This window comes from Balaenoptera musculus, chromosome 15, assembly GCF_009873245.2.
Source record: "Balaenoptera musculus isolate JJ_BM4_2016_0621 chromosome 15, mBalMus1.pri.v3, whole genome shotgun sequence".
Taxonomy (NCBI): Eukaryota; Metazoa; Chordata; class Mammalia; order Artiodactyla; family Balaenopteridae; genus Balaenoptera; species Balaenoptera musculus.
In genome coordinates, this window is record NC_045799.1 from 12,200,421 (window position 1) to 12,224,715 (window position 24,295).

The 24,295-nt window shown below is 37.7% G+C and overlaps 1 protein-coding gene across 1 annotated transcript in view; it reads right to left on the bottom strand.

The window, feature by feature from the left end:
* Positions 1-716: 716 nt before the first annotated feature.
* Positions 717-24,295, bottom strand: part of CSE1L (chromosome segregation 1 like) — a 42,013-nt gene continuing 18,434 nt past the window's right edge. Inside the window, exons 8-25 of the mRNA XM_036825622.1 lie at positions 22,416-22,508; positions 20,427-20,594; positions 20,188-20,317; positions 19,279-19,344; positions 18,657-18,859; positions 18,121-18,205; positions 16,384-16,445; positions 10,327-10,463; positions 9,063-9,166; positions 7,238-7,335; positions 5,795-5,945; positions 5,442-5,650; positions 4,918-5,015; positions 4,730-4,815; positions 4,207-4,288; positions 2,764-2,910; positions 1,616-1,847; positions 717-1,396 (exon numbers count right to left, since the gene is read on the bottom strand). Coding sequence (XP_036681517.1) covers positions 1,307-1,396; positions 1,616-1,847; positions 2,764-2,910; positions 4,207-4,288; positions 4,730-4,815; positions 4,918-5,015; positions 5,442-5,650; positions 5,795-5,945; positions 7,238-7,335; positions 9,063-9,166; positions 10,327-10,463; positions 16,384-16,445; positions 18,121-18,205; positions 18,657-18,859; positions 19,279-19,344; positions 20,188-20,317; positions 20,427-20,594; positions 22,416-22,508 — 2,241 coding nt within the window. The 3' untranslated portion in view covers positions 717-1,306. The remainder of the gene's footprint in view (positions 1,397-1,615; positions 1,848-2,763; positions 2,911-4,206; positions 4,289-4,729; positions 4,816-4,917; positions 5,016-5,441; positions 5,651-5,794; positions 5,946-7,237; positions 7,336-9,062; positions 9,167-10,326; positions 10,464-16,383; positions 16,446-18,120; positions 18,206-18,656; positions 18,860-19,278; positions 19,345-20,187; positions 20,318-20,426; positions 20,595-22,415; positions 22,509-24,295) is intronic.

A 24,295-nucleotide genomic window follows, 5' to 3' on the forward strand; every position in this document is an offset into this window, starting at 1 on the left:
TATCTGCCTGCCAATGACCGCTTTTAAGCCATGTAGTAATTATATGATTTAATACTTCCATTACTATGTCAAAACAAAAATAATTATTAGGTTGGTGCAGGTACACTAGATTAAGCTGGAAATCTCTCAAGCAACACAACACAACCAACATGTGAAGAAAATAAAGCATTCAAGTCAGGTGCCTGAGATTTGAAAAAAAAAAAAAATCCACATAATCTGCGCAGAATGAGATTCCAGTCTAACTGCATAAGTGGCCAGTTCCAGCACACATAGAAACTGTGCCTCTCCGAATGTCGACAGTCTGATTCTTTACCTGCTAAAGATAAAGGCCATGGAACCCCTGGGCCCAGTGCAGGGAGCGGCCAGACTGGCAGCCTTGGCCAAGATGGACTGACACCTGTAGGCTCCTCCTAGGCCGCAGGTTCCAAGATGCCACCGCTTGAAAAGTTCCTTGTAACCTGTGACCTTCAGAGAAGAGACATTGTAAAAAAAAAAAAAAAAAAGCAAACACCTGCACTGTCTAAAGCAGTCCCAACAGCCTCGTGAAGCCAGGCAGAGCATTTCTTTGCCAGTTCACAGAGGAAACCATCTACCTAAAGTTCATGCTGCTGCCCAGGAACTGGTCTAGCTAGAAAGTTCTAACAGATGAGCCCCAAGCCTGCAGTAATTGTTCCCTTTCCCTTGTGAAAAAGACTAAGTAACCTGAGTTTGAGTTATTTAGAAATTAGGATTTTATGGAGTCCGCGAGAGGAAAAATTAAATTCTTCATTATAAAAATAGCAGCACCAAAAGCCTGTCCTTAAGATGTTCTTAGATACATATTTTAGGGCTCTTTTTTTTTTTTTTTTATTGCTGATTACAGATTTAAAACTATGAAATGTGCATTTCTTGGCAAGTTACACAAGTGATTTCTTTGCTTACTGACATTTCCAATAAAAGCTTAAGGAAATAGACAAAAACACAAAGGACAAGAGAAATACGAACAGCCTCAGAAGAATTTAGTAACAGAAAAAAAACCTCCACAGTTAAGTGTCTGTCAAAATTTTAGAATTATCAAAACTGTGCAAATGCTCAAATCAATGTCATACACTAAGCTAGTAAAACTTGTCTTTGTAGCTGCAAACTGAAAAAGTCACCCACTTATATTTGTGATCACACAAACCACCTAATTTTCTCAAGGTTCAGCTTAAAGCAACATTTAATAGACAAGTTCAAAAGGAACACTTGCTTTAACACAGCTGTGCTCAGACGTCTCCACGATGTCCTCAGAAACCATCCTGGACTAAGCCAATTCGAAAAATACAGTTCAGAGCAGCGTCACACTAGCCGCCTGAAGGTATCCTTGGAGATACTGGAGCGCTTCTGCGTTGAGGCTGGTGCTCACCATTGAGGGAACCTACAGAAGATGGGCAGCACACATACAGCTGTTAGAGATCCCAACATACAAACACAAGGCCCCTGCCCCTCCCGCCCTTCTACGGGGGAGCTGCCACAGCTCTGAGAAGGGCAGTCCATCACCAATAATTGTTTAAGGGATCCCCAAGTAACTCAACTGCTTTCATGCCTTCAAAAATGGGAAGATGAATGACAGTTCTTTCACAACAAAGACACTTACCCTTCCTGGACAGGCAGTAGACAATTTGTGAAGCGACTGTGCCAGGTGAATTCTGGGGTTGTTCACCATTTGACCTACAGGATCATGCTCTTTTTTCCCAGCGAATGCCAACTGTGAGAAGGCAGTCTGGTATCCTGGTGTATCTTCTATGTCAACAAAATGTTCTTCATCAGGAATAGTAGTATCTTCAGGTAACTCAAATAGGCCAATCAGAGACTGTAATAAAGGAGTCCTGGAATGGAAGATGACAAAAGACTGAAGTAACTACTTTGAAGTTTAAACAATAAGGAGCAACTTCCTCAGAGACGTAAAACTGTAGACTCATAGTCTCAAGAGTAATAAGGGACCTTTGAAATTACGAATGACACAGTGCTTATGCCTAACCAGAAACCATTCTTCAATTCGTTTGGCCATAGCACCCCAATGTCTCTTTCCCCAGAACTGCCAAAGCTGGCTGTATGACCCAGGCCTGGCTAATTAGAAGGCCATATGGTGCCAAGCCAAACCAAGGCGATCCGATGCTTCTAAGTTAGTCAGAAGAAATAAGCTTCAAGTTGTCACATCACTTGATGGGAAGGCTACCTGAGTGAAACCATAGTAAGGGAGAGGCAAAAGGTAAAGAAAAGCTAGGTCTGCACATCGAGCTAGACATCAAGCACAAGCACATAAATCTTCTCTTGGCCTATTCAGTTTCTCCTCTTAAGGACTTAGGCCGGTTTAGTCGAGTGACTGTCATAAAAATCTTAGAGATCACCTAAACCAGGGACTTTCACCAGGCTTTTTAAAGGGGTCCATGAATTCCCCCACAAAAAAAAGTTAATCAGGGGACTTCCCTGGAGGTCCAGTGGTTAAGACTCTGCACTTCCACTGCCAGGGGCATGGGTTTGATCCCTGGTCGGGGAAACTAGGATCTCACATGCTGTGCAGCACAGCCAAAAAAAAAAAAAAAAAAAGTTATTCAGGAAACAAGATCTTTCTAGGTAGGCTCAGAAGAACCCACAAGTCATGTCTTGGATCTCATGGTTGCTAGCGGGGAGGCTGAGGTCAGAACCAAATTCTCTTGGCTCCCAAGAGAATAAGCTTAGTTAATTTTGTAGTCATAGGGGAAAGAAACTAATTTCCAAAAAACTTTAGAATGGAGTACTTACCATAGCTTGGTATACTCTGTATCCATCATTGGGGGACATTCTGTTAGTAATTTGGTTATGCCAACCGCACAAATCTTTTTCTCTACATTTCCAGATACTTTCTGCATTTCAGGAATAATGATTTTTTCCAAAACCATTCCAAACATTCTATGAATCAATGCAAAATAAATTCATTCAATATTTCATTATAGTGCGTAGTCTAATTTAACAGTGAGATGCTTACATTATTTATGCTCAGTGACTCCTTATGAATATAATAAAATACAAAATAAGGCTGTTAATTTTGGTCAACTGAATGGAAGACCTAAAAATGACAAAACAAAAAACATCAAACCTCTATTCTGTGACCAACTGCCATCATCTTTTGTGAATACTACCTTAAGCCTATGCTCAAGGAAAATCTTTATAGCCATTTTTTTGGTCTTGCATGTTTTTTCAAATTACTCATGAAATCTTTGAAAAATTAGAAATCAGAAAACAGATAAGCAAGAAGAAAAAAAGAATTACCATCACCCCACCATCCAGCATTAACTAGTTTTAACATTTTTGGATTATAAACTTCCCAACTTTCTATGCTTACATACCTTTAAGTATGTAAATGTTAATGGCTGTATTTTAAAAAAATGTTTTGGCCTATGATTGTTGTTGCAAACATCCTAGAAGTAAAGTTTTTTATAATTCTAAATGGTGTAAAATTCTCAACTTATACTCTCATTATTTTATTAAGAATTTATTATATTAAATTCTTTCAAGTGGATATAGTAGATATCAAAGAGCATGGACATTTTGATGCTCTAGATAACAAGTGCAGATTTTTTGCTCTACAGAAAGACCATACCAACTTAGGCGCCACCAGCACTGAATGAAACTGCTGATTTCCTCACGATTTCCTATAGCTCGAAAAGCATATTTTCTGGTACTTTTCAGGTTAATTCATTTTTTTACAGTTCAGTCAATCTGGAATTATTTTTGGTACAATACAGATGCAGAAAGTTTTTCTCCAAGGAGTTGTCCTCTATCATTCCTTTCCATCCTTCCTTTCCCTACTACATGGGAAATGCTGCCTAACTACATTCTTAAGCATATATACTAAGCCAAAAGCAAAACTTCACTGATCCAAACTATTTTCATTTGAAAAATCACACTTAGCCCTAACAGAGGCAGGCTCCCGGAGACAATGCCAGCTGTCTAACACAACATAGAGCACTGGCTGTAGGGAATGCCGGTGGATGGGGCAGGGGGCGGGGGGAGACCTTCGGGAATTAGGAAAATGTTTGCAGGTATTTCCTTCTTTACAACCCAAGCCCCCAAGAATATTTTGGAAACCACAAAGATAACTATCACTGTGCATGAAGAACTATAAAGTCATTTATAAAATAGAGACTAAGAGGTCAAATGTTTTGCTTTTAAAAACAGGATAATAAATAATGAAAACAGACTTACTTTGGTTGTATACCATCAAATATTTCTTGTAGTGCTAGCGCCCCGTATTTTATGCAATACAAATTAATAAAGACTAAGAAACCTGTTGAAAGGAGGTGCAGAGTATCAATACAGAGGACTCACTGCATTAAATAAGTGATTTAGTGAAAGTCTGCCAAATGAAATATTCACAAATCATTAAAACCCAATGACTAACTTTGGCATCAATACTGGCCTTTTAATACAATTTAACATACAGAATCTCTGCCTTTATAGTACAGTCATAAAAAAGCTTTACATACAGTCTCTGATTTATATTTCTTTATGATACTTCTATTAAAAATGTTTTGATATTTAAACTTACAAACCTCTGGAACACAATATATTGAAACTGATTTAGTGCTTGAAGAATACAAGCATCTTAAAATATTTTATATATAAAATTTATAACTGTTAAAAGGTTTATATGTACATATAAAGTCTAAGGTTTTTTAGCCTCTTTCCTTCATTATTTCTGTAGGAACACCCAAATGATTTTACTTACTCTTGATAAACTTTGTTGTTTTGGAATTCTGAAGTCTTTGGAATAGTAGAATGAAGATCTGCTTCCTGTATTGGTCAACTGACTCACTAAAGAAGTGAATAAAAAAGCAACAATATAAATTCAGCATTTTTCTGAGTACTTAACAGAATCCTCAATTAAATGTACAATGAGGTTATATTCATACTCACGGAGGCATGTGCTCTATTATACTATTTAGAAGATAAAAACCTTGGTGGTCATTGGCTTTGGATGCAATCAGCTTCTGGAAGACACCTAATAAGCCAGGCTACAACAAATTAGATTAAATAATTAGTTAAAGAAGCAAGGATTAATTGTTCCAAAAGTTAAACAGGTGATATATTTTGGAAAAGGGTGCATGCTGTAATAATTTAACACTTTCTCTTTTTCTTACTTCTGAAGTGTAGAGGGAAAAAACCCCCACCACAATAAGCCTTTAAAGTTAAGTTCCTGAAATTAACCTATTTGGCTCTTATTTTTTTAGTTTCTACCAGAGATAAATATGACTAAAGGATACCTAGTTCTAATAAAATATACATTAATGTTTTCTACTAATTAATTCTGTTACATTTTCTAATTCCCTTTTTATTAAGTTTAAGAAATTAAAAAAATTTTTTAAATTAAAAAGAATCTGCCATCCCTAGTTTCTCTCAGTTACCTTAGAAAATTATAGTTACATCAAAATCTGACTCACAATTTTATCAGCTGCAGCACTTGCTATTGTATTTGAACCTCGTTCTAAGAATGCTTGGAGAAGCCTCACTAGAGCAGGAATATTTCCTGTTCTTTCCCAAAGCACTGGCTGAAGGAGATGAGGAAATAAGGCCATATAGGAAGACGGGATGTCAGTTTTGTGTGTTTCCAGAAGCAAAGACATCACTTGAAAGACATATGGAATAAATTCTGTTGATAAAAGTAAAAACAGAGCTGTCAGCTTCAGAATTAATGCTCTGACACAAAAGGCACATATCTCTTAGGCAGACTGCATTTTATAATCACTTGAATAATTTTATTCAACTACAAAGAAAATAACTTTCTTTTACTTACCTTGTACATCATTTTGTAAAATTTCAGTAAACACCAGAAACAAAGCCTCCTCAAAATTTACAACAGCAGCAGGGTTAGCCTTGCAAGTTATTCTTATGGATAAACATATTGCTTCAAACATATAGTGATTAAAGTGAGGTTTGCTTGGGTTCTGAAATTTAAAAAAAAAAGCTTATGACTCTAATAATCCAATTGACTATATTAAAAATAACCTAAAACACATTTAACCTTACTAAAAACACATTAAAAGAGATGCCATTTTTAAAAAAAAAATCAATATTAAAAAAACCCCCACAAATTACACTAAAAAGCCTGCATATATGTTAAAATTTTACAGTGACTTTAAAATTCAGAATATGAAGTAATACTAATACCTGTTCGGATTTTTTTTTTTTTTTTTAATGAGCAAAAGTCTACTTATGAAAAAATACTTCAGAATCATGGGGAGGTGACTATACAAGCCCAAGCTCCCAGTGCTTGCAAGGAGCTTTCTTAAACCTGTGTGCTCTCCTACAGCCGTCACTGTGAACAGCGGTGGGAGAAACGAGCAGGGACATAAAAGGCCTGACTCTGCCACTAGCCGTGTGTGGGACCTCAGGCAAACCTTAACCTCTGTGGGCCTCAGTATGTCTGTATCTGCACAATGACAATCCTTCATATCAGTGGTTTTCAATTTTCTTTTTCAAACAAAATCCTTCTTGGAAGGCGACCATATGAAGCTGATGAACTCAGAAGCTGAGTGTGTATGTACAGGGGCAGGTGAAAGTGGAGAGGCCCTACTTCTCTTTTCTCTCAATTCCCCAAAACCCAAGTAGGCCCAAGGCCCTTACCCAGAATTCGGTGGAAATAGGATCACTATTCTCAAAGTCTCTCTATTACTTCCTATGACTTCATCTCCTTTTCATAGAGTAATTAAGAATAAGCGTCTACAAAGGAATTTTATTGGCCTTAAACTGATTTTTTTAATTTTCTAAAACTTGGTATTAATATTTAAATAAGGATCAAAATATCTAAAATCTTTGATCAAAGAAAGAGTGAATTTTATTTTTGGGGAAATGAGTCAGGAAGAACAAACACAAGGACTTCAGTCATCATTCTGTATTAGTCTGAATAGCTTCTTTTGTGTCCATTTGGTGCAAAGCCTACTTCTTCCATCTAAGATCATTTCAGATTGTTTGTACTTTCTCAGTTCTCTTCAATGAACCCGTTACTTTTTAAAGCAAGAATAAAATGTTTTAAAGTCTCTGAGCTTACACTTAAGGGAGAGTGCTGCCAAGACCCCGTCTCTGTCACCCCCACTTTCAGAATCACACATTAACTGCTGGTCGGGAAGAAGTCACAGAGATCTCCCTGTCCGACCGACTGCCAGGGAGTTCTGAGGCTCAAACAGTTTGAAGCATTTAGGTTAAAAAGCAACTGCACTTTCAAAACTGGTTCTGTTACCTTACTAACAGCTAATAGCTTCTGTGTAAGCTGAGTGATGAGAGTAGGGATGTAGGGGATTATGGCTTCTTGTAGAAGGGAAAAACTTCTCATGATAGCTGTAAAATATAAAAAGAGCAAAAACAAATAGTTTAGTTAAACTTCAGAATAAAACAGTGATTAGGGGGAGAAAAAAGTCCACTGATTCATAAACTAAAATCTTAAGACTCTTAAACAACCCCCAGATAGCTCTCTACATTTAAAAATAATCTAAATTTCCCTCCCTTTTAAAATTAGGCCAACAATTGGCAACAAAATTTAGCTGGGAAGTGTTATTTCCAGAAGGCTTAAGGGACAATAAAAAATAATGAAGTGGCTAAAGAAGCAGACAAGGAGGAGGCAGGTGAAGTAGTGGACGGACACGGGGGAGCAGCAGGTGGAAGGGGGCCTGTTTTGAGTCTCCTTTACTTAGAAATCAGTGGCATGAAATTTTACCGCTAGCCTATTGGAAGTATGACCACAGCCTACCAGACGCTGAAAGAAAAGGCCACTTGCCCATCTCCCCCCAGAAGAGAGACTAGGAGCCTGAGAAAAATCCAAAAATACACATAAAGCTATGGAAGGCCCATATTACAGAATTAACTGCTCATTAACAGACACCTAAAAACATTGGGCATAGGACAGAAATACATTAAGCTAAAAATATACGATGGCTATTTTTGCACAAACAGAATAGATGTTAACTAAGTAGAGCGCCTACTATATGCTAGGCACACAGGATAGAAAGTTACCCTTTCTTGCCTCCTAAACTTTGCAGTGATGCTGAAGACTCACCCTCCAAGTAGCTAACTGCTACCTATCCCGCACCTCAGCTTAGACATCACTTGCTAGAGAAAGCGGAGGGTCACAGCACGGATCGGCGCCCCTCCTCTGGGCTGGCACAGAATCCTCACATTCATTCACACAACAGTATTTATTGGGAAGCTGTTACATACTGGGCGCTCCTGCAAACCCTAGGAGCACAGCGATGAAGACCACGGACCAGTCAGCCACCTCACAGAAATGGACCTTAAACAAGAGTACTCACACATCACTGCTGGAGAAATACAGTGCTGAAAACATACACACACACCTAGATAGACAAGACGCACACACCCATGGGTCCTGACACACACACAGGTCCTGACACACCCATGGGTCCTGACACAAACACACACACACAGGTCCTGACACACCCATGGGTCCTGACACACACACACACACACACACACACACACGGGTCCTGACCAAGCCAGAGGCATTGGGAACAGTTTCTTTAAAAAGCATTTCCTATGAGTCACCCACCATGCTAGACTCTTGGAATGCAACCGCGAGTAAGACTAAGATTGTCTCAGAGCTGTTCCCAAGACACTCTCCTAATGGAGCACCTGGCAGATTGTTACAGCTGCCTGTGTCCTTGGCAGTATTTCTATGAAGGCAGGATCTGTGCGGGGTCTATCAAATACACCCAGGTTTCACACCAAGACCTAGCAGAACATGCCGTCAATAAATGTTGTCTGAGCTCATCTTTGCCCTCAAGAATTTCAACCTATGAAAAGAAAAAGGAGTCTGCTACCTTTTCTTCAGTAAGAGGAGTTCTATATCAAGTTAGGGTAACATTTTTTCTGAAAACACTTACCAACAAACTAAACTATTTTTCATTTAAAAATATCGAAACCTACCTAATTCTTGACAAACAGTATCTGGTTCCTAGACTACATAACCTGAAGTACAACTCAAGAGTGTTTACCACCCCTGTAGTCTGAGATTAGATACTTATAGTCTATACACCAGGGAAACGGCCTACCTTTCATAATATATTCATTTTCTGAAGAGCCAGGAAGTGTGAGAGCTTTGAAAAGGTTTGTTAGCAGAATCTCAACAAACGGTGCGATTTCTGCAGCTGTAAAGCTATAGATGAAAAAACAGCTTTCAGTCACTGCCAACTCTTGAGCTTGTCACTTTGGAACACCCTTTGCAACTAATAAATCACACTTCTTGGCATAAAAGTGAGCCATCTCCCACCACTGACAGTCGGCAGACAGCTTAGGAAAATATTGCTTTAAAAGTGCTCATGTTAAGTTCCTAAGAAGGCATATCTGGGGCCAAACACAATTAAACAAACCCCAAACCAGGCAAACCCAACATTGTCTACGGCTGTTGAGGTCATCCCTGGTTCACATCTGTCACCATCGAGAACAGAGCCCGGACTCTCAGTCAGCTAGCTTTCCTGGAGGTGGAGCAAGTTCGGAACCGTTCTCTGCGTAAATTCTGGGCCTGAAGACAGGTACTGGCTTAACTCGCCTAAAGGATAACCTTTCAACCCTTAATTGGCCACTGAGCATATCTGTACTTCAAGTTCTTGATGAAGAAAAGAACCTAGAATGTTTTCCATCTCTTACCCAAAGCTCAGTTTCAAGAAATAACACTGCTGAAGAAAAGGCCTGAAAGACACGCAGACCACCCAATCCTCTGCATTTTATCCTTGCATCAGGCCACAACAGCTACTGCCTTGGACCCTAGAGAATTACTTTCACTCAGCTGTGTCATGTCTCGGCACACAAAAACAGCCAGGTGAAAATAACTCTTGCATGATGGTGCTATGAACAGGGCTACTACACAGTATTCCCTTAACGAAGGCCCACTTCTGAGGTGCCTTCTGAATAACTTTTAATTTTAATCTCATGGACATTATGGACATTTTAACTCACCAAGTCTCTCTCTTTGCCTTGGCCGCTAGAGGACTCCACATAAAATCCACAAGTTTCTTTAACTACTGTACAGGATCCTCTGACACACTTCTGTTTATTAACCTCACACCCCAGTTATTTTCCTTTGCTCCAATTTCCTCCATTTAACTTTATTGTCATAATGTGTCTACTCTGGCATGCAGTCTCAAATCCTTTTGGAATGAGGCATAGTATAAATGAGTAAAATATACACATTTATTTTTCTAACTACTAATGAAGTTATATATACTGAGTTATATACTGAATATACTGAGATATCTTTGACCAGTACAGAATGGTCTTCACCCCGAGATGAAAAAATATATTGCATCAAATACTTACAGAGTGGCATTGTTAGGCCCTCTCATAGTAAACAGTCTCTCAAGAGCATGTGCTGCGTAAGTATGAACAACAATACTTTCAGCTTGAAGATGATTAATTAAGAGAGGAATAGAGACTAAAAGATGCTCTTTTGGTACCTGAAAAAAACAACAACATACATGCTGTAACTCACTGATGCTATCTTGAGTAAAAGACAGCTGTAAGAGAGTGACTTGCTGATTCTAAAAAGTGTGTTTTTTTTCAGCCACTATTACAATGGAGATGACACAGGTGAAAAAATCAAAACTTCTACCTTCACATAATGGTTCAACTCACACTCACTTTTCCAATTCTCTTTCTCTGAGCATAAAACTATGGTTAGGGTAAAATAATAATATCACGGAGAAGCAGAGATTTCATTAATCTTAGAACCATACTTTTCACTAGCAAGTATTTCTTAGAAAAGTCATTCAAGCTCTTTGTGCCTCATTTTCTCTTCTTAAAAAAGGGGAGGGATGGCATAAACATAAGCATACTAATCTTCACTAAAAACCTCTAAAACTTTAGCGTATCCTTTAGTCTTTAAAACAGAACAGCTTCACAAGGTTGCATGTAACCCTGGTAGACACCTGTCAAAGACACATAAAAAGTATAAATCAAGAAACTGAAGAATCATCCACAGGAAATAAACTGTGGCATATTCTTATGATAGAATACTACACAGCTATTAAAAATGAACTCTAACACATCTACTAAAAACGTTAAGCACAAAAGAAAACTAGATATGTAGACCAATACCTGTAGTATGGTATTTAAATAAATAAAAAACTTAAACCTATGTAATACTATAGAATTTTTGTGGAAACAAACATGTAAAGCCATAAATAATCACTTACACTAAATTCATTCATTATCTCTGGGGAGAAAGAGAATAGAATGGGAATGGGGAGGGCGTACCCTGGGTGCCTCCACTGTGTGTGTAGGTTTAAGTAATTATGGCCTGGAGTTAAGATTTGTGGTGGTTATGTATCATTAAATTATTCTCTATTCCTGCTTGTGTGTTTAAAATAATTTACAAGACGGCTGCAGGGTAATTTGGTGGAGGTATTGGAGGGAGTAAGACGAACTGTGCTGTTTTGTTTTCTGTCTCACTAAAATTAAAGTGACTTACAGTGTTAAGAATCAGGAGGATTATATAACTAAACAGCAAAAAACAATCCAATTAAAAACTCAGCAGAGGAGCTGAATAATATTTTCCTTTCTTATTTTTTTTGGCCACACTGCATGGCTTGCAGGATCTTAGTTCCCTGACCAGGGACTGAACCCAGGCCCCAGCAGTGAAAGCGCTGAATCCTAACCACTGGATCACCTGGGAATTCCTCTGAATATTTTCCCAAAGAAGACACAGAGATGGCTACAGGCACATGAAAAGGTGCTCAACATCACTAATCATCAGGGAAATACAAATAAAAACCAAAATGTGGTATCACTTCACACCTGTTACAATGGTTAGTCTCAGAAAGACAAGAAAACCCCGGTGCTCTGCTAGTGGGAACATATATTGATGCAGCCAGTATGGAAAGAAGTATGGAGGTCCCTCAAAAAATTAAAAATAGAGTTACCATATGGTCCAGCAATTCCACTTCTGGGTATTTATCCAAAGGAAACAAAAACACTAACTCAAAAAGATATCCACACCCCCAAGTTCATAGGCAACATTAACAATGGCCAAGATTTGGAAGCAACTTAAGTGTCCATCAGTGGATGAATGGATAAAGAAAGTGTGGAGTGCGCACGTGCACACACACACACACACACACACACACAGATGGAATGTTATTCAGCCATAAAAAAAGAAAATCTTGCCATTTGCGACAACATGTGTGGACCTTGAGGGCATTATACTAAGTGAAATACAGAAAGACAAACACTGTATATCTCACATGTGGAACCTTAAAAAACAAAACAGGAAAAAAAAACACAAAACATCAGAAAAACGAACTCCTACGGAGAAGAGATTGGTGGTTGCCAGAGGCGGGGAGTGGGTGAAATGGGTGACAGGAGTCAAAAGGTAAAAACTTCCAGTTACAAAACAAGTCATGAGGATGCAATATAGTGACTACAGCTAATACTATACTGCATACAGAGAACAGATCTCAGAAGTTCTCATCAACAGAAAAAAAATTCTGTCAATGTGTATAGTGACATGCTAACTAGATTTACTGTTATCATTTCACAATACATACAAATATGAATCATTATGTTGTATACCTGAAATTAATGTCAATTATTTCTCAATTAAAAAAAAAAAAAAAAAAGACGAGGCTCACTGAGGGAAGAAGAGTAGATTGGAGTCTCCCCACTCTGGGGGGGTGTCTGCTCATTGACAGGCACTAGGTGGTGGAATTTTTCTCTTTCATTCTCTTTGCTGAGGCCCAATAACTGAATGTGTATAAGTCAAATGAGGTGGGATTCCATCATAAGCATTAGCACTGTACTTGACAAACAGTAAAAACTTAGTAAATGTAAGCTACACTCTTTCTCCATCACAGCTAACTGTCAAAATGGTATTCAGCCCTGAAGCAGATAGAACTAATAGAATTCATCTGTCTTCCCTGGGGGGTGGCTGTTAATAAATTTCTATGTTGTGATCTTCAAACAGACAGTAACAGATAACGTAATGGTGGAATAATCGGTGGTTTAAAGATGCCCACTGTGTCTCCAACGTAGGAAACGGAGTACTCCTGCACAAGGGGCAGCCACAGGTGTGGGTCTGTTTCCCTTTCTCTGGTCGAGGGTCCTACAACTGGCTGGAGCCTGAACGTGACTGATCAAAATGGGGAATGATATGAAGATAAAGTTTTATAAAGGAGATTTATGTTGTAAAACTAAATACTTCAGGATCCACAAATTCTTATTCAGGGTTTTCAAACTATTTGGAAAATATATGAATCAAGAAATGAAAAATGTGAAGGGTATTTTGATTCTGAACATGTCTGGGGAGCTGTTGTGAAGAGCTTTAACAAGGAAAGGGTTGTGACCAACAGACTCCATCAGTGACTTGAGGGGGTGGAGCCAGAGTCTCTGTGTACTTGTTGGACTGACTTTTAGCTTTTATTGGTCCAGTGGAATCAATAAAATTGATCGTGCTTGAGAACTTATATAGCTAGGTGAAATAATGTCTTCTACCATTAAAAAATAATAATAATCAGAAGGAAATTACATGTTTTCTAAAAATTAAGACCAACAATCAGATGGAAATATGGACAAAAAATATGAATAGATAGTTCGCAGAAATGAAAATGGCCCTTTAAATGGAAAGATGGGGGGGAGATAAATTGGAAGACTGGCACTGACATATACACACTACTATTATATAACATAGATAACTAATAAGGAACTCCTGTATAGCACAGGGAACTCTACTCAATACTCTATAATGGCTTATATGGGAAAAGAAGCTAAAGGATGGATATATGTATAACTGATTCACTCTGCTGTACACCTGAAACTTAACACAACATTGTAAATCAACTATACTCCAATAAAAACTAAGAATACATAAATAAACGGCAAGATAAGCTTTCAAACTCTAAGAAAAATACAACGTAAAACTACAATAAGATACCATTTCACATCTTTGAGTTTGGCAAAATGGCAAAATTCCAACATCTTTGGGGAAATAGGCGCTATCTTTTTTTAAAAAATGCAACATGATACAACCCCTGTGGAGATTTGGCAAGATCTGGCAAAATTACATATAAGTTTACCCTCTAATCTAGTAACGTCACTTCTAGGAATCTATCTCGAAGTTATAATGGCAAAACACTATGTGACACATACAAAGCTATTGTTTCAAATAATTAGCATTATTTAAAATAGTGAAAGTTAGAAAACACCCAGAACATCTACCTCTTGGGGGACTGGTTGAGTAAACCACAGGAGAGCCACCCAGAGTACTATGCTATTTAAATTTTAAAAAAAGAGGGAACTGTGTAAATACTACCATGGAATGACATCCAGGATTTACTAAGTGAAAAAAAGCAAGGTGTCAGAATTCCCTGGTGGTCCAGTGGTTAGGACTCCAAGTTTTCACTGCCATGGGCCTGGGTTCAATCCCTAGTCAGGGAACTAAGATCCTGTAAACCACATGGTACGGCCAAAAAAGAAAAAAAACCAAAGTGAAAAATAGCGTGTTTAGCATACTCTCTTCTGTGTAGGAGGAGGGGAAATACATAAATATATCTAGGACAATATTAGGTTATATTTTCAAAATTAACCAATAGAAACATAAACCAAAACTTGGTAAAAAATGGTTACTTTTAGGAGGAGAGAAGGAACAGGGAGGAAAGCTAGACCTTTCTGAATGTACCATGCCTGACTTTGGAGGTATGTAAAGTAACCTTTCTCATGTCCCCCCCGAATAAAACAAAACCCCACAAACAGATGAATCTAATTATTTATCAAGTTAATGGCAAAAATGCACAAAGAATAATTTCAAGTTGCTTTAAACATAGTATTTCTTGACTATACATGCCTAATAGGATAATATACGAAGGATATAAAAAACACAAAGAAATCAAACAGCATTCAGCACTATTACTTTAATAATAATATTGGTATTATTTATTTTCTGGCTCCCTCCTATGAAAAAGCCTAAAACCAATTTCCCTACCACCTAGATTATGGTCTCTAAATAAAATTTCCCACCTTCAAGTGTGGCTAGTTCAGCTCTGGGGCAGGAAATGTACAAGATGAACATGGAATATTCTGTCATATATGAAAGAAGGGAAGCTGTTAAAGGCTACTAAGTGTATGTCAAGAGGACACAGGAACCTACATAATGGGGCTCCTACTGGCCAAAGAAGGAACAACTAGAGAGTCAAAAAATCCCTCATTTGTCCTCTGGAGGCTGGTAAGGCACTTAAACTCATTACTCTGAACTGACACAGGGGAAAAACACACAAACATCTATCCTGTTTTTCCCATTCAAGTTGGTAATTAAATAATCTATGAGGCAGTGGTGTTGGTTGTACAAAATAATAAACATACTAAAAACCACACAAGTATACACTTAAAAATGGTGACTATTATATTAGGTTACCTATATCTCAATTAAAAAATGTGTCAAAAAGCCATGAAGAACCTAGTGGCAAGACGGGAATAAAGACACAGACCTACTAGAGAATGGACTTGAGGATATGGGGAGGGGGTGGGGTGAGATGTGACAGGGTGAGAGAGTGTCATGGACATATATACACTACCAAATGTAAAATAGATAGCTAGTGGGAAGCAGCCGCATAGCACAGGGAGATCAGCTAGGTGCTTTGTGACCACCTAGAGGGGTGGGATGGGGAGGGTGGGAGGGAGGGAGATGCAAGAGGGAAGAGATATGGGAACATATTGTATATGTATAACTGATTAACTTTGTTATAAATCAGAAGCTAACACACCATTGTAAGGCAATTATACTTCAATAAAGATGTTTTAAAAAAAAAAAAATGTGTCAATGATCATATGAGACAGAATCAACCGTAAGCAACTTGTCGACCTTGTTTGGATCCCAAATTTTAATGAAATCACTGTAAAACAGTATTTTTGAGAAACTGAGGAAAATTAATCATGGTCTGGCATCCTAATTTTTTATTTTTTTTGAATTTTATGTTTTTATACAGCAGGTTCTTATTAGTTATCTATTTTATACATATTAGTGTATATATGTCAATCTCAATCTCCCAGTTCATCCCACCCACCCCACCCCTGCTTTCCCCCCTTGGTGTCCATACATTTGTTCTCTACATCTGTGTCTCTATTTCTGCCCTGCAAACCGGTTCATCTGTACCATTTTTCTAGATTCCACATTTATGCGTTAATATACAATATTTGTTTTTCTCTTTCTGACTTACTTCACTCTATATGACAGTCTCTACTGGCATCCTAAGTTCAAGGAGTTATTGTTAATTTTGTTAGATGTGGATATCGAATATGATTGCACAGTAGAAGGAAAGAGAAGCCAGTATACAATAAAACTCTTAAGAGATTAAGTGGCATATAACATATAAATGAAAAGCTACTTACTTGATTCCTAAAAATCATAACGTATTTGATACCATCAGCTTTAAGAACAGGAAATTCATTCACTATAAAAAAAAATTAAAAAGTCACAGTTATTTTAGTGCTAAGGACTGTTAACTCCCAAATCAGTTGACAACATTATCAGATTTTAAAAACATGGTTCTGGTAAACAAAATGTCAAGTAATTAAAGCTTAGTTAATTATATAATGATCTACTACACAGCTATTAATACTGGTAAGTTTAAAAATAATTTTATTTTTCCCCCTTACCTTTAAGTTTGATTACAAATGAACGTGTGTTACTTATGTAATTGAACAAAAATGATTTGGACCATGAAATAACAACAGTATCTTCTTCCAAAATTGAAGCTATTCTAAATCAAGAGCAAGTCTCTCCAGATGAGCTTGCACTAGTAGTGGGAAGTAAGTTAAAGGGCTAAAATATCAGCCAATTGTTAAAAGCTCCTGAAGCTGAATGATAGTAACATGGAAGTTCTTTATAATATTATCCCTACCTATTAGTGTATTTAAATTTTGCACAAAGTTTTAGAAGAATATCTCTTGATCAACATATTTTTGTAAACATATGAAAGTATCCTTAGTATTTATTAGTTTCAAGTACTTTAAATTAACTTCAATTTTTAAGAGTTCATTTTTTTTTTAGTATTGGGTTGGCCAAAAAGTTCGTTCGTCCCTTAACATCTTCTGGACAAACCCAAACGAACTTTTTGGCCAACCCAATATTTTATTTTTATTTTATTTTTCGCCATGCAGCTTGTGGGATCTTAGTTCCCTGACCAGGGATTGAACCCCGGCAGTGAAGCACGGAGTCCCAACCACAGGACTGCCAGGGAATTCCCAAGAGTTCATTTTTTAAAAAAATAACTAATTAATTAATTAATTTTGGCTGCATTGGGTCTTTGCTGCTGCGCCCGGGCTTCCTCTAGTTGCGGCAAGCAGGGGCTACTCTTCGTTGAGGTGCATGGGTTTCTCACTGTGGTGGCTTCTCTTGTTGCGGAGCATGGGCTCTAGGCATGCGGGCTTCAGTAGTTGTGGCTCGTGGGCTCTAGAGCACAGGCTCAGTAGTTGTGGCGCATGGGCTTAGTTGCTCTGGGGCATATGGGACCTTCCCGGGTGAGGGCTCGAACCCGTGTCCCCTGCATTGGCAGGCAGATTCTTAACCACTGAACCACCAGGGAAGTCCCCCAAGAGTTCATTTTTTAAATGAGAAGGAAAACAAAAACCAAAGTATAACTTCTAGTGCATTATTATATGTACACTAGAAATATGCAGTGACAATTCAGTCTCACTTGTTCCTGTTTTCCTTCTACATAAGAGACATTTTCTTTATGGAAAGTTAATTTCACCTGGGCAAGATCTGGGGCAACCATTTGAGATTTTATCCAATAAAGTAACTGCAATAACGATAGGAGCCACAGTTTTCAGTATCATGGTGCTATAGAGCCGTAACGGTACTCATTTTGTAGTTTAAAATAAAAATACAAATAAAAATTGCAGGTATAGGGACTTCCCTGGTGGTCCAGTGGCTAAGACTCCGCGTTCCCAATGCAGGGGATCCAGGTTCCATCCCTGGTCAGGGAACTAGATCCCACATGCCACAACTAAAAGATCCCGCGTGCTGCAACTAAGACCCGGTGCAGACAAATAAATAAATAAATGTATTTTTAAAAAATTGCAGGTATAGTGTAAGCTGTACTAAAAACATTTCACAAAACTCACCATTAGCTGCTTTTAAATCAGGGAGAATGTGATTCACAAAGAACTCAGTCAGGTTTACAAGTTCATTCGCTTGTGTAATTCCATGCTAAAAAACAAATTCATAACAGTGAAATAACATGAAAAATCTGTAATTATTTATCACACTGGAAATTTAGGCAGCTTTAGAAAACCAGGTTAAAGATGGAAATGAATACTTCAAAACACAAACTACTTACATATAAAATAAGACTATTTTAATAGATAATAAAGAAACTTCCCTAAATTAAAGAACAGCTAAATTTAAGTTTAGCACGTTTTATATACTGAGTCTCAGCTAAGGAAGCAAGTGCGGCATCTGTTGATTTTTTGGTCCATAAGAAACTTAAGTGCTTAATACATCAGTATAAAGCCATCTTTGGAGACCATATGAATTCTAATCAGAACTAACACATTATCTAGCAGAGTAGGCTATATAACCAGAAATATACCACTTCTTTTTGACTTCTGTGGTACCAACAACTATGTTTTAGAAATAAAAATATACTGAAAGGATTCACCTTCTGGGTTTGGGCTTTCGATGCCAAAGACGTTACCAGGTAAATGGCTGCATCTTTGTGTTTCCAGTTGACAGATGGATTTTTTGCATATTCCTGCAGCATGGAATTAACATAACCAGAGAAGATTCCTGTCACGGGTCCCTCAAAAAACTTGCATAATCCTCGTACTAGATCACAAGCAGCCCTGCGTCTAGTATCAATATCTACAAAATCAAAGGGAAATACATTATGGGAGAAAGAAACCACCAACAACCAACTGACCAAGTTTATAAGAAAACAAATTGCCATCTGAGAGCTAACAGTAACAAAAACAATGAAAAAAAAAATTCCCCCACAAATGTAAAATGAGAATGAAACTGAAAGATCATAGTAGTATGATAAACACTAATAAGTATATAAAAAAGAGAAGACAAGTAATGCAACATCTGAAACTTTGATATAGCTCATATAAAGAGCTGCTTTTTACCATGTACAAGTTAAAGAAGGAAAACAGTTCTCCAGTGAAAGCCAGCTGAAATGACATACTTAACAGGACTCCCTCACCTCCCCATATTTATTAGAAAGAGAGCAACTTTAAAACTGGCTTGCTAAGAGACCAACAGCTAAAAACCAAAATACACACCAGATCCTTCCAAATCTCTTCTTATATACTCCTCAGAATTATCTTCAAAGGCTTCTTCATCAGCAGCTACAAAGCAAGATAACATTTCAGATCACCTCTTGAAAGACGTGGCAAGTCATTCTACCTTTACAGTTGAGTATGCAGAAGAGTATGTAATTGCCATGTTTTACAGCAAAGTGTTCTTTCCCAACAAATGAGTACTTCATATACTCTTTATCATTACTTAGAGCAGCAAACGTTACCCTGAAAGATTAGGTAATAGGTAATTAATACAGCTGTGAGATAGGCTCACTTGTTCTAATGTGAACATCCACAGAACTGGACTTCATCACCAACCTTCAAAAGTGTTGGAGACCAATCTAGGGATGCCAACTCGTTATTCTGCCAGATAAGGACATTAAACAAACAACCTAACAACTACCATCACCATTATTTCATAAACAGTCATTTCACCACCAAAACAAGTAGGACAGACAGTATCAGATTAAAGATCTGTCCTTCACATATAGTTTTATGAAAAAAGAAAAGGAAATAAAACCCCACATTACACTGTCTTTTATTTCCTCATTTTGTTCCTGACTGAATGATCTAATGACTGCTCTTCCCAACCGTCAGAAAGACATTTTGTACAAATACAGACTCTTAGGACTATTTTAACCTTAAGCACAAACTAGGTGGGCTTCAACTCTGTATTTAAAAGTTATCAATCACTTTTTGTCTCAAGTCAACTGTTCAAAAATAACTTCTGCCTTGGTGAAATACTAAATCCAACAAAACTTGGACTGAATATGTTACAAAAAGCAACACAGAGAAGACTTCTTAAATTCTTAAATTTATACTAACATACTCTTTTAAAAAACAAGCTTTTAATTAATCTCCTGAAAAAGCTTTACACTTTGCCACAATTACCTCTAAATTCCATGTTAGGCACAATAACCTTTTCACAGATACTTGTCAGCGTGTTCTGGTCCTCAAATAGATTCTTATAGTGAGGTCTCTCACAAACTGAAGCCAGAAACTGAATTGCATTACTTACCAACTGGAATAAAACACAAAAATAAGCATATTTTTAAGAGCAAACTGAACCATTTATTTCATGGGGGTGGGGAGGGGAATGTCTTAATTATTTGTCTCCACCATCACCTTACCAAGTCATATTTAACCTCTTGACCTGTTGTAACTAGTAAATTCCAGATGGCTGTGACAAAACGAGGCAGGTACCGCTGAAACTCTTCATCATATTTTTGTGCGTAGAGTGCAGCATTATCACAAATCTGGGATTTTAAGAGCTCCAATAAGCCTGCTTCCTCTTCATCCTCACATAAGAGAAAACGGAAAACTCAAACATACAACTTCAACGCTATCATAAACACGGAGAGTAGCTGTAATTCCTGAACTCTTTAAAAATTTTACATCAAAGCCAAGTGCTGTGAACTACATCTATGCCACTGTAAATTTATTCACCTGATCTATCAAATAAATACAAGATGAAATGCTTCTTATTAATCAATGAGAGCAGTTCTCAAAAGTTTTCAAGTTAAATAAACCCTTTTCAGGACTTCCCTGGTGGTCCAGTGGGTAAGACTCCACGCTCCCAATGCAGGGGGCCTGGGTTTGATCCCCGGTTGGGGAACTAGATCCCGCGTGCATGCCGCAACCAAGAAGTCCATGTGCCTCAACTAAGACTTGGCACTGCATGCATGCATGCATAAATATTTTAAATAAATAAAGCTTTTTCTTCTGGTTGCTGAATTATAAAATATTTACATACTGAATTGAAAATAATATATTCCTACAAAAACCTGAGTAATAAAAATCATATCACATTTTCCTTTGTAACATAGTCTTGCTATCTCCCAAAAGGTTCTCATTTCAAATATATTAAAATGTGTTCTCTTCCCAATAAGCTAAAGCTATAACATTCTCACAAATAATATTCTGGTTATAAAATGTTGAACAACCTAAAGCAGGGGTTAACCTGCTGCCTAATTTCTGAAGTAAAGTTTTATTAAAACCCAGCCACACACATTCTTTGTTTTCATTTACAATTTATCGTATTGCCTATGGCTGCTTTCAACTACAACTGCAGAGTTGAGTATATAGTCCACAAAGCCAAAAATATTTACTACCCAGACCTTTATAGGAAAAGTTTGCCAACCCCACCTGAGACCATGACAGTGACCGGCATAACGATGCTTACTACATATAACCGCGACCCACAAACACTTTTGAGCTACATTATGTGCCGAAGAACTCAAACTGAGAAGAGATAAAAGAGCAGCTCCTCAAGGCGTGAATATAAGGGATGCCACACAGTGAGACAACACATTTAAATGGGCAAACAATTCCCTTAAGAATCCTATGTGAAAAACTTCCTTTAGACTTAAGTGTAAAGACAAGCTTTGTTTTCTGAGGGAGTGGTTTCTTCCTAGTGGACTGAAGGAATTATTTTATTGGAACTCTATTTTTTTTTGGTTGCTCTTGTTGCGTATAAATCTCAGAGACAAAATTTGCTGTACACCCACAGTAATGATTCTCCCTCTGCATGCCACCCAAACAGATCGGCATCACCAACTGTAATTTTTATCTGGTGTTGAAGTATTTTTAATATTTTACTTTTTACGTTTTTTGTTTTTTGAGAAAGAGGTAAATCATAAATATATTAATAAACAAGCAAATGAATAACACAGAGTAAGTGCTACATATTGAAAGTACATATTACAAAACTCAGATCAGAGACTTTTACACATTACAAACTTTCATGTCCCCTCTTTCCCACACTGTAGAGGACTTTTTCAAAAGAGGCTATTATTACAGAGGTTTAAGTTTTCTTAGTATCTTCAATGACAAATGATTTTCTATTTCATAAAATGTTCACAATGTGAATACTGTTGAGGCCTTACTTTCAATAATGTAATAAAATAGCCTTATCTATGAATTGTGACTTAAGTCAGGACTCCAAGAAGGGTAATTCTGCACATTACAATTATCCTCCCTCCAATGTTCTCAGACAGCACTCGAATAATTTTTTTAACACCAAAAAAAATTGAGATATAATTGACATTTAACAATATATTTCAAATAATTCTTAATTTTAAAAAAAAGCCTACTTGGGAAATATTTTAAATAATACTTACATCAGTTTGTAGAAGCTTATTATCTAATGTCAAGAGGGTATGAAAATTGTTCATCCAAGTTTCCATATTATCTTCAAAAAATTCAGGGAGATCCTAAAGAATAAATGGTGACTTGAGACTTTTGGTTGAAGTAATTATTATATTTTAATAAGTTTTCCCCACCACACCAAATGTTTTCCACATGCCTATAGACTCAAGCCCACGTTTCTCAGCTGAGTCAACAGATACCTATTTTGACAAGAATTCTCTGCTCCAGCTAGGTCTGGCAGATGAGTAAACCATTCTGACTCTGTCTCGGTAAGTTTTCAACCACAAATGATGCCACCTGCTCCTGTCCCAGTATAAATCTACTTATTCCTTTAAGGTCCAGCTAAGACTGAAAACTTTCCTTATAAAACTCAGTGCTTACCAATACATTCCTTTTCCTTTCTGAACTACTGCATTTACTGTAAGATGACCACCAAGTCAAGCTTACTGTCTTATACAGTTACTGATTTCCTGTGGCACAATACTGCCCTCTTAATGAGGGATAATCCCCCAAGGGTAAAGATTATGCCTCCTTCCTAGTCAGGCTTCTGTGACTAACAAGTTATTAATCACCTCATTCTACCTGACTTCTAGGAAGTAGAATTCAAAAGAAGGTATACAAAAACCCAGTGGTATCCTTTAAGAATTTCTCAAATTGCTGTCTAGCTGAACACTGAAGGTATGCCATTTTGGGCTGTTCATCTCCTATTCATTCTACCTATTCCTTTTGAGGAATGCTCTCCCTACCACTGTGAGTACAGTCACGTTGGGAGGATTAAGTCCAAGTACTTGGCTCTGGCTAGAGGCAACGAAAAGGCTACATCCTTTCTCTTGCATCTCAGTATAGGAGTCTGGTAAGACTCCCTTCTCATTCCTGGACCCCTGAATCTTAAAGTAATGACTCAAGAACAGAAAAAATGACTGGAGGCCACCACCTCAGTAGCAACTGGGTGACCAGGCATTTTCTGCTATAAGATTGTGGCTGTGTTTCCTCTCAAATGCCACTGGTTCTTACACCTTCCCAAGTCTGTTTCTTCAGTCTTTTGTCTCCCAGATATGCTTCCATTGAAAGCTATAAGCTTTGCTTCCATGACCTGGCTATTGTAAATAGTGCTGCAGTGAACATTGGGGTGCATGTGTCTTTTTGAATTATGGTCTTCTCTGGGTATATGCCCAGTAGTGGGATTGCTGGATCATATGGTAATTCTATTTTTAGTTTTTTAAGGAACCTCCATACTGTTCTCCATAGTGGCTGTATCAATTTACATTCCCACCAACAGTGCAAGAGGGTTCCCTTTTCTCCACACCCTCTCCAGCATTTGTTTTTTTTTTAATTTATTTTTAATTTATTTTTTATTTTTGGCCGTGTTGGGTCTTCGTTTCTGTGCGAGGGCTTTCTCTAGTTGCGGCAAGCGGGGGCCACTCTTCATCGAAGTGCGCGGGCCTCTCACTATCGTGGCCTCTCTTGTTGCAGAGCACAGGCTCCAGACACGCAGGCTCAGTAGTTGTGGCTCACGGGCCTAGTTGCTCCACAGCATGTGGGATCTTCCCAGACCAGGGCTCGAACCCGTGTTCCCTGCATTAGCAGGAAGATTCTCAACCACTGAGCCACCAGGGAAGCCCCAGCACTTGTTGTTTGTAGATTTTCTGATGATGCCCATTCTAACTGGTGTGAGGTGATACCTCATTGTAGTTTTGATGTGCATTTCTCTAATAATTAGTGATGTTGAGCAGCTTTTCATGTGCTTCTTGGCCGTCTGTATGTCTTCTTTGGAGAAATGTCTATTTAGGTCTTCTGCCCATTTTTGGACTGGGTTGTTTGTTTCTTTAATATTGAGCTGCATGAGTTGTTT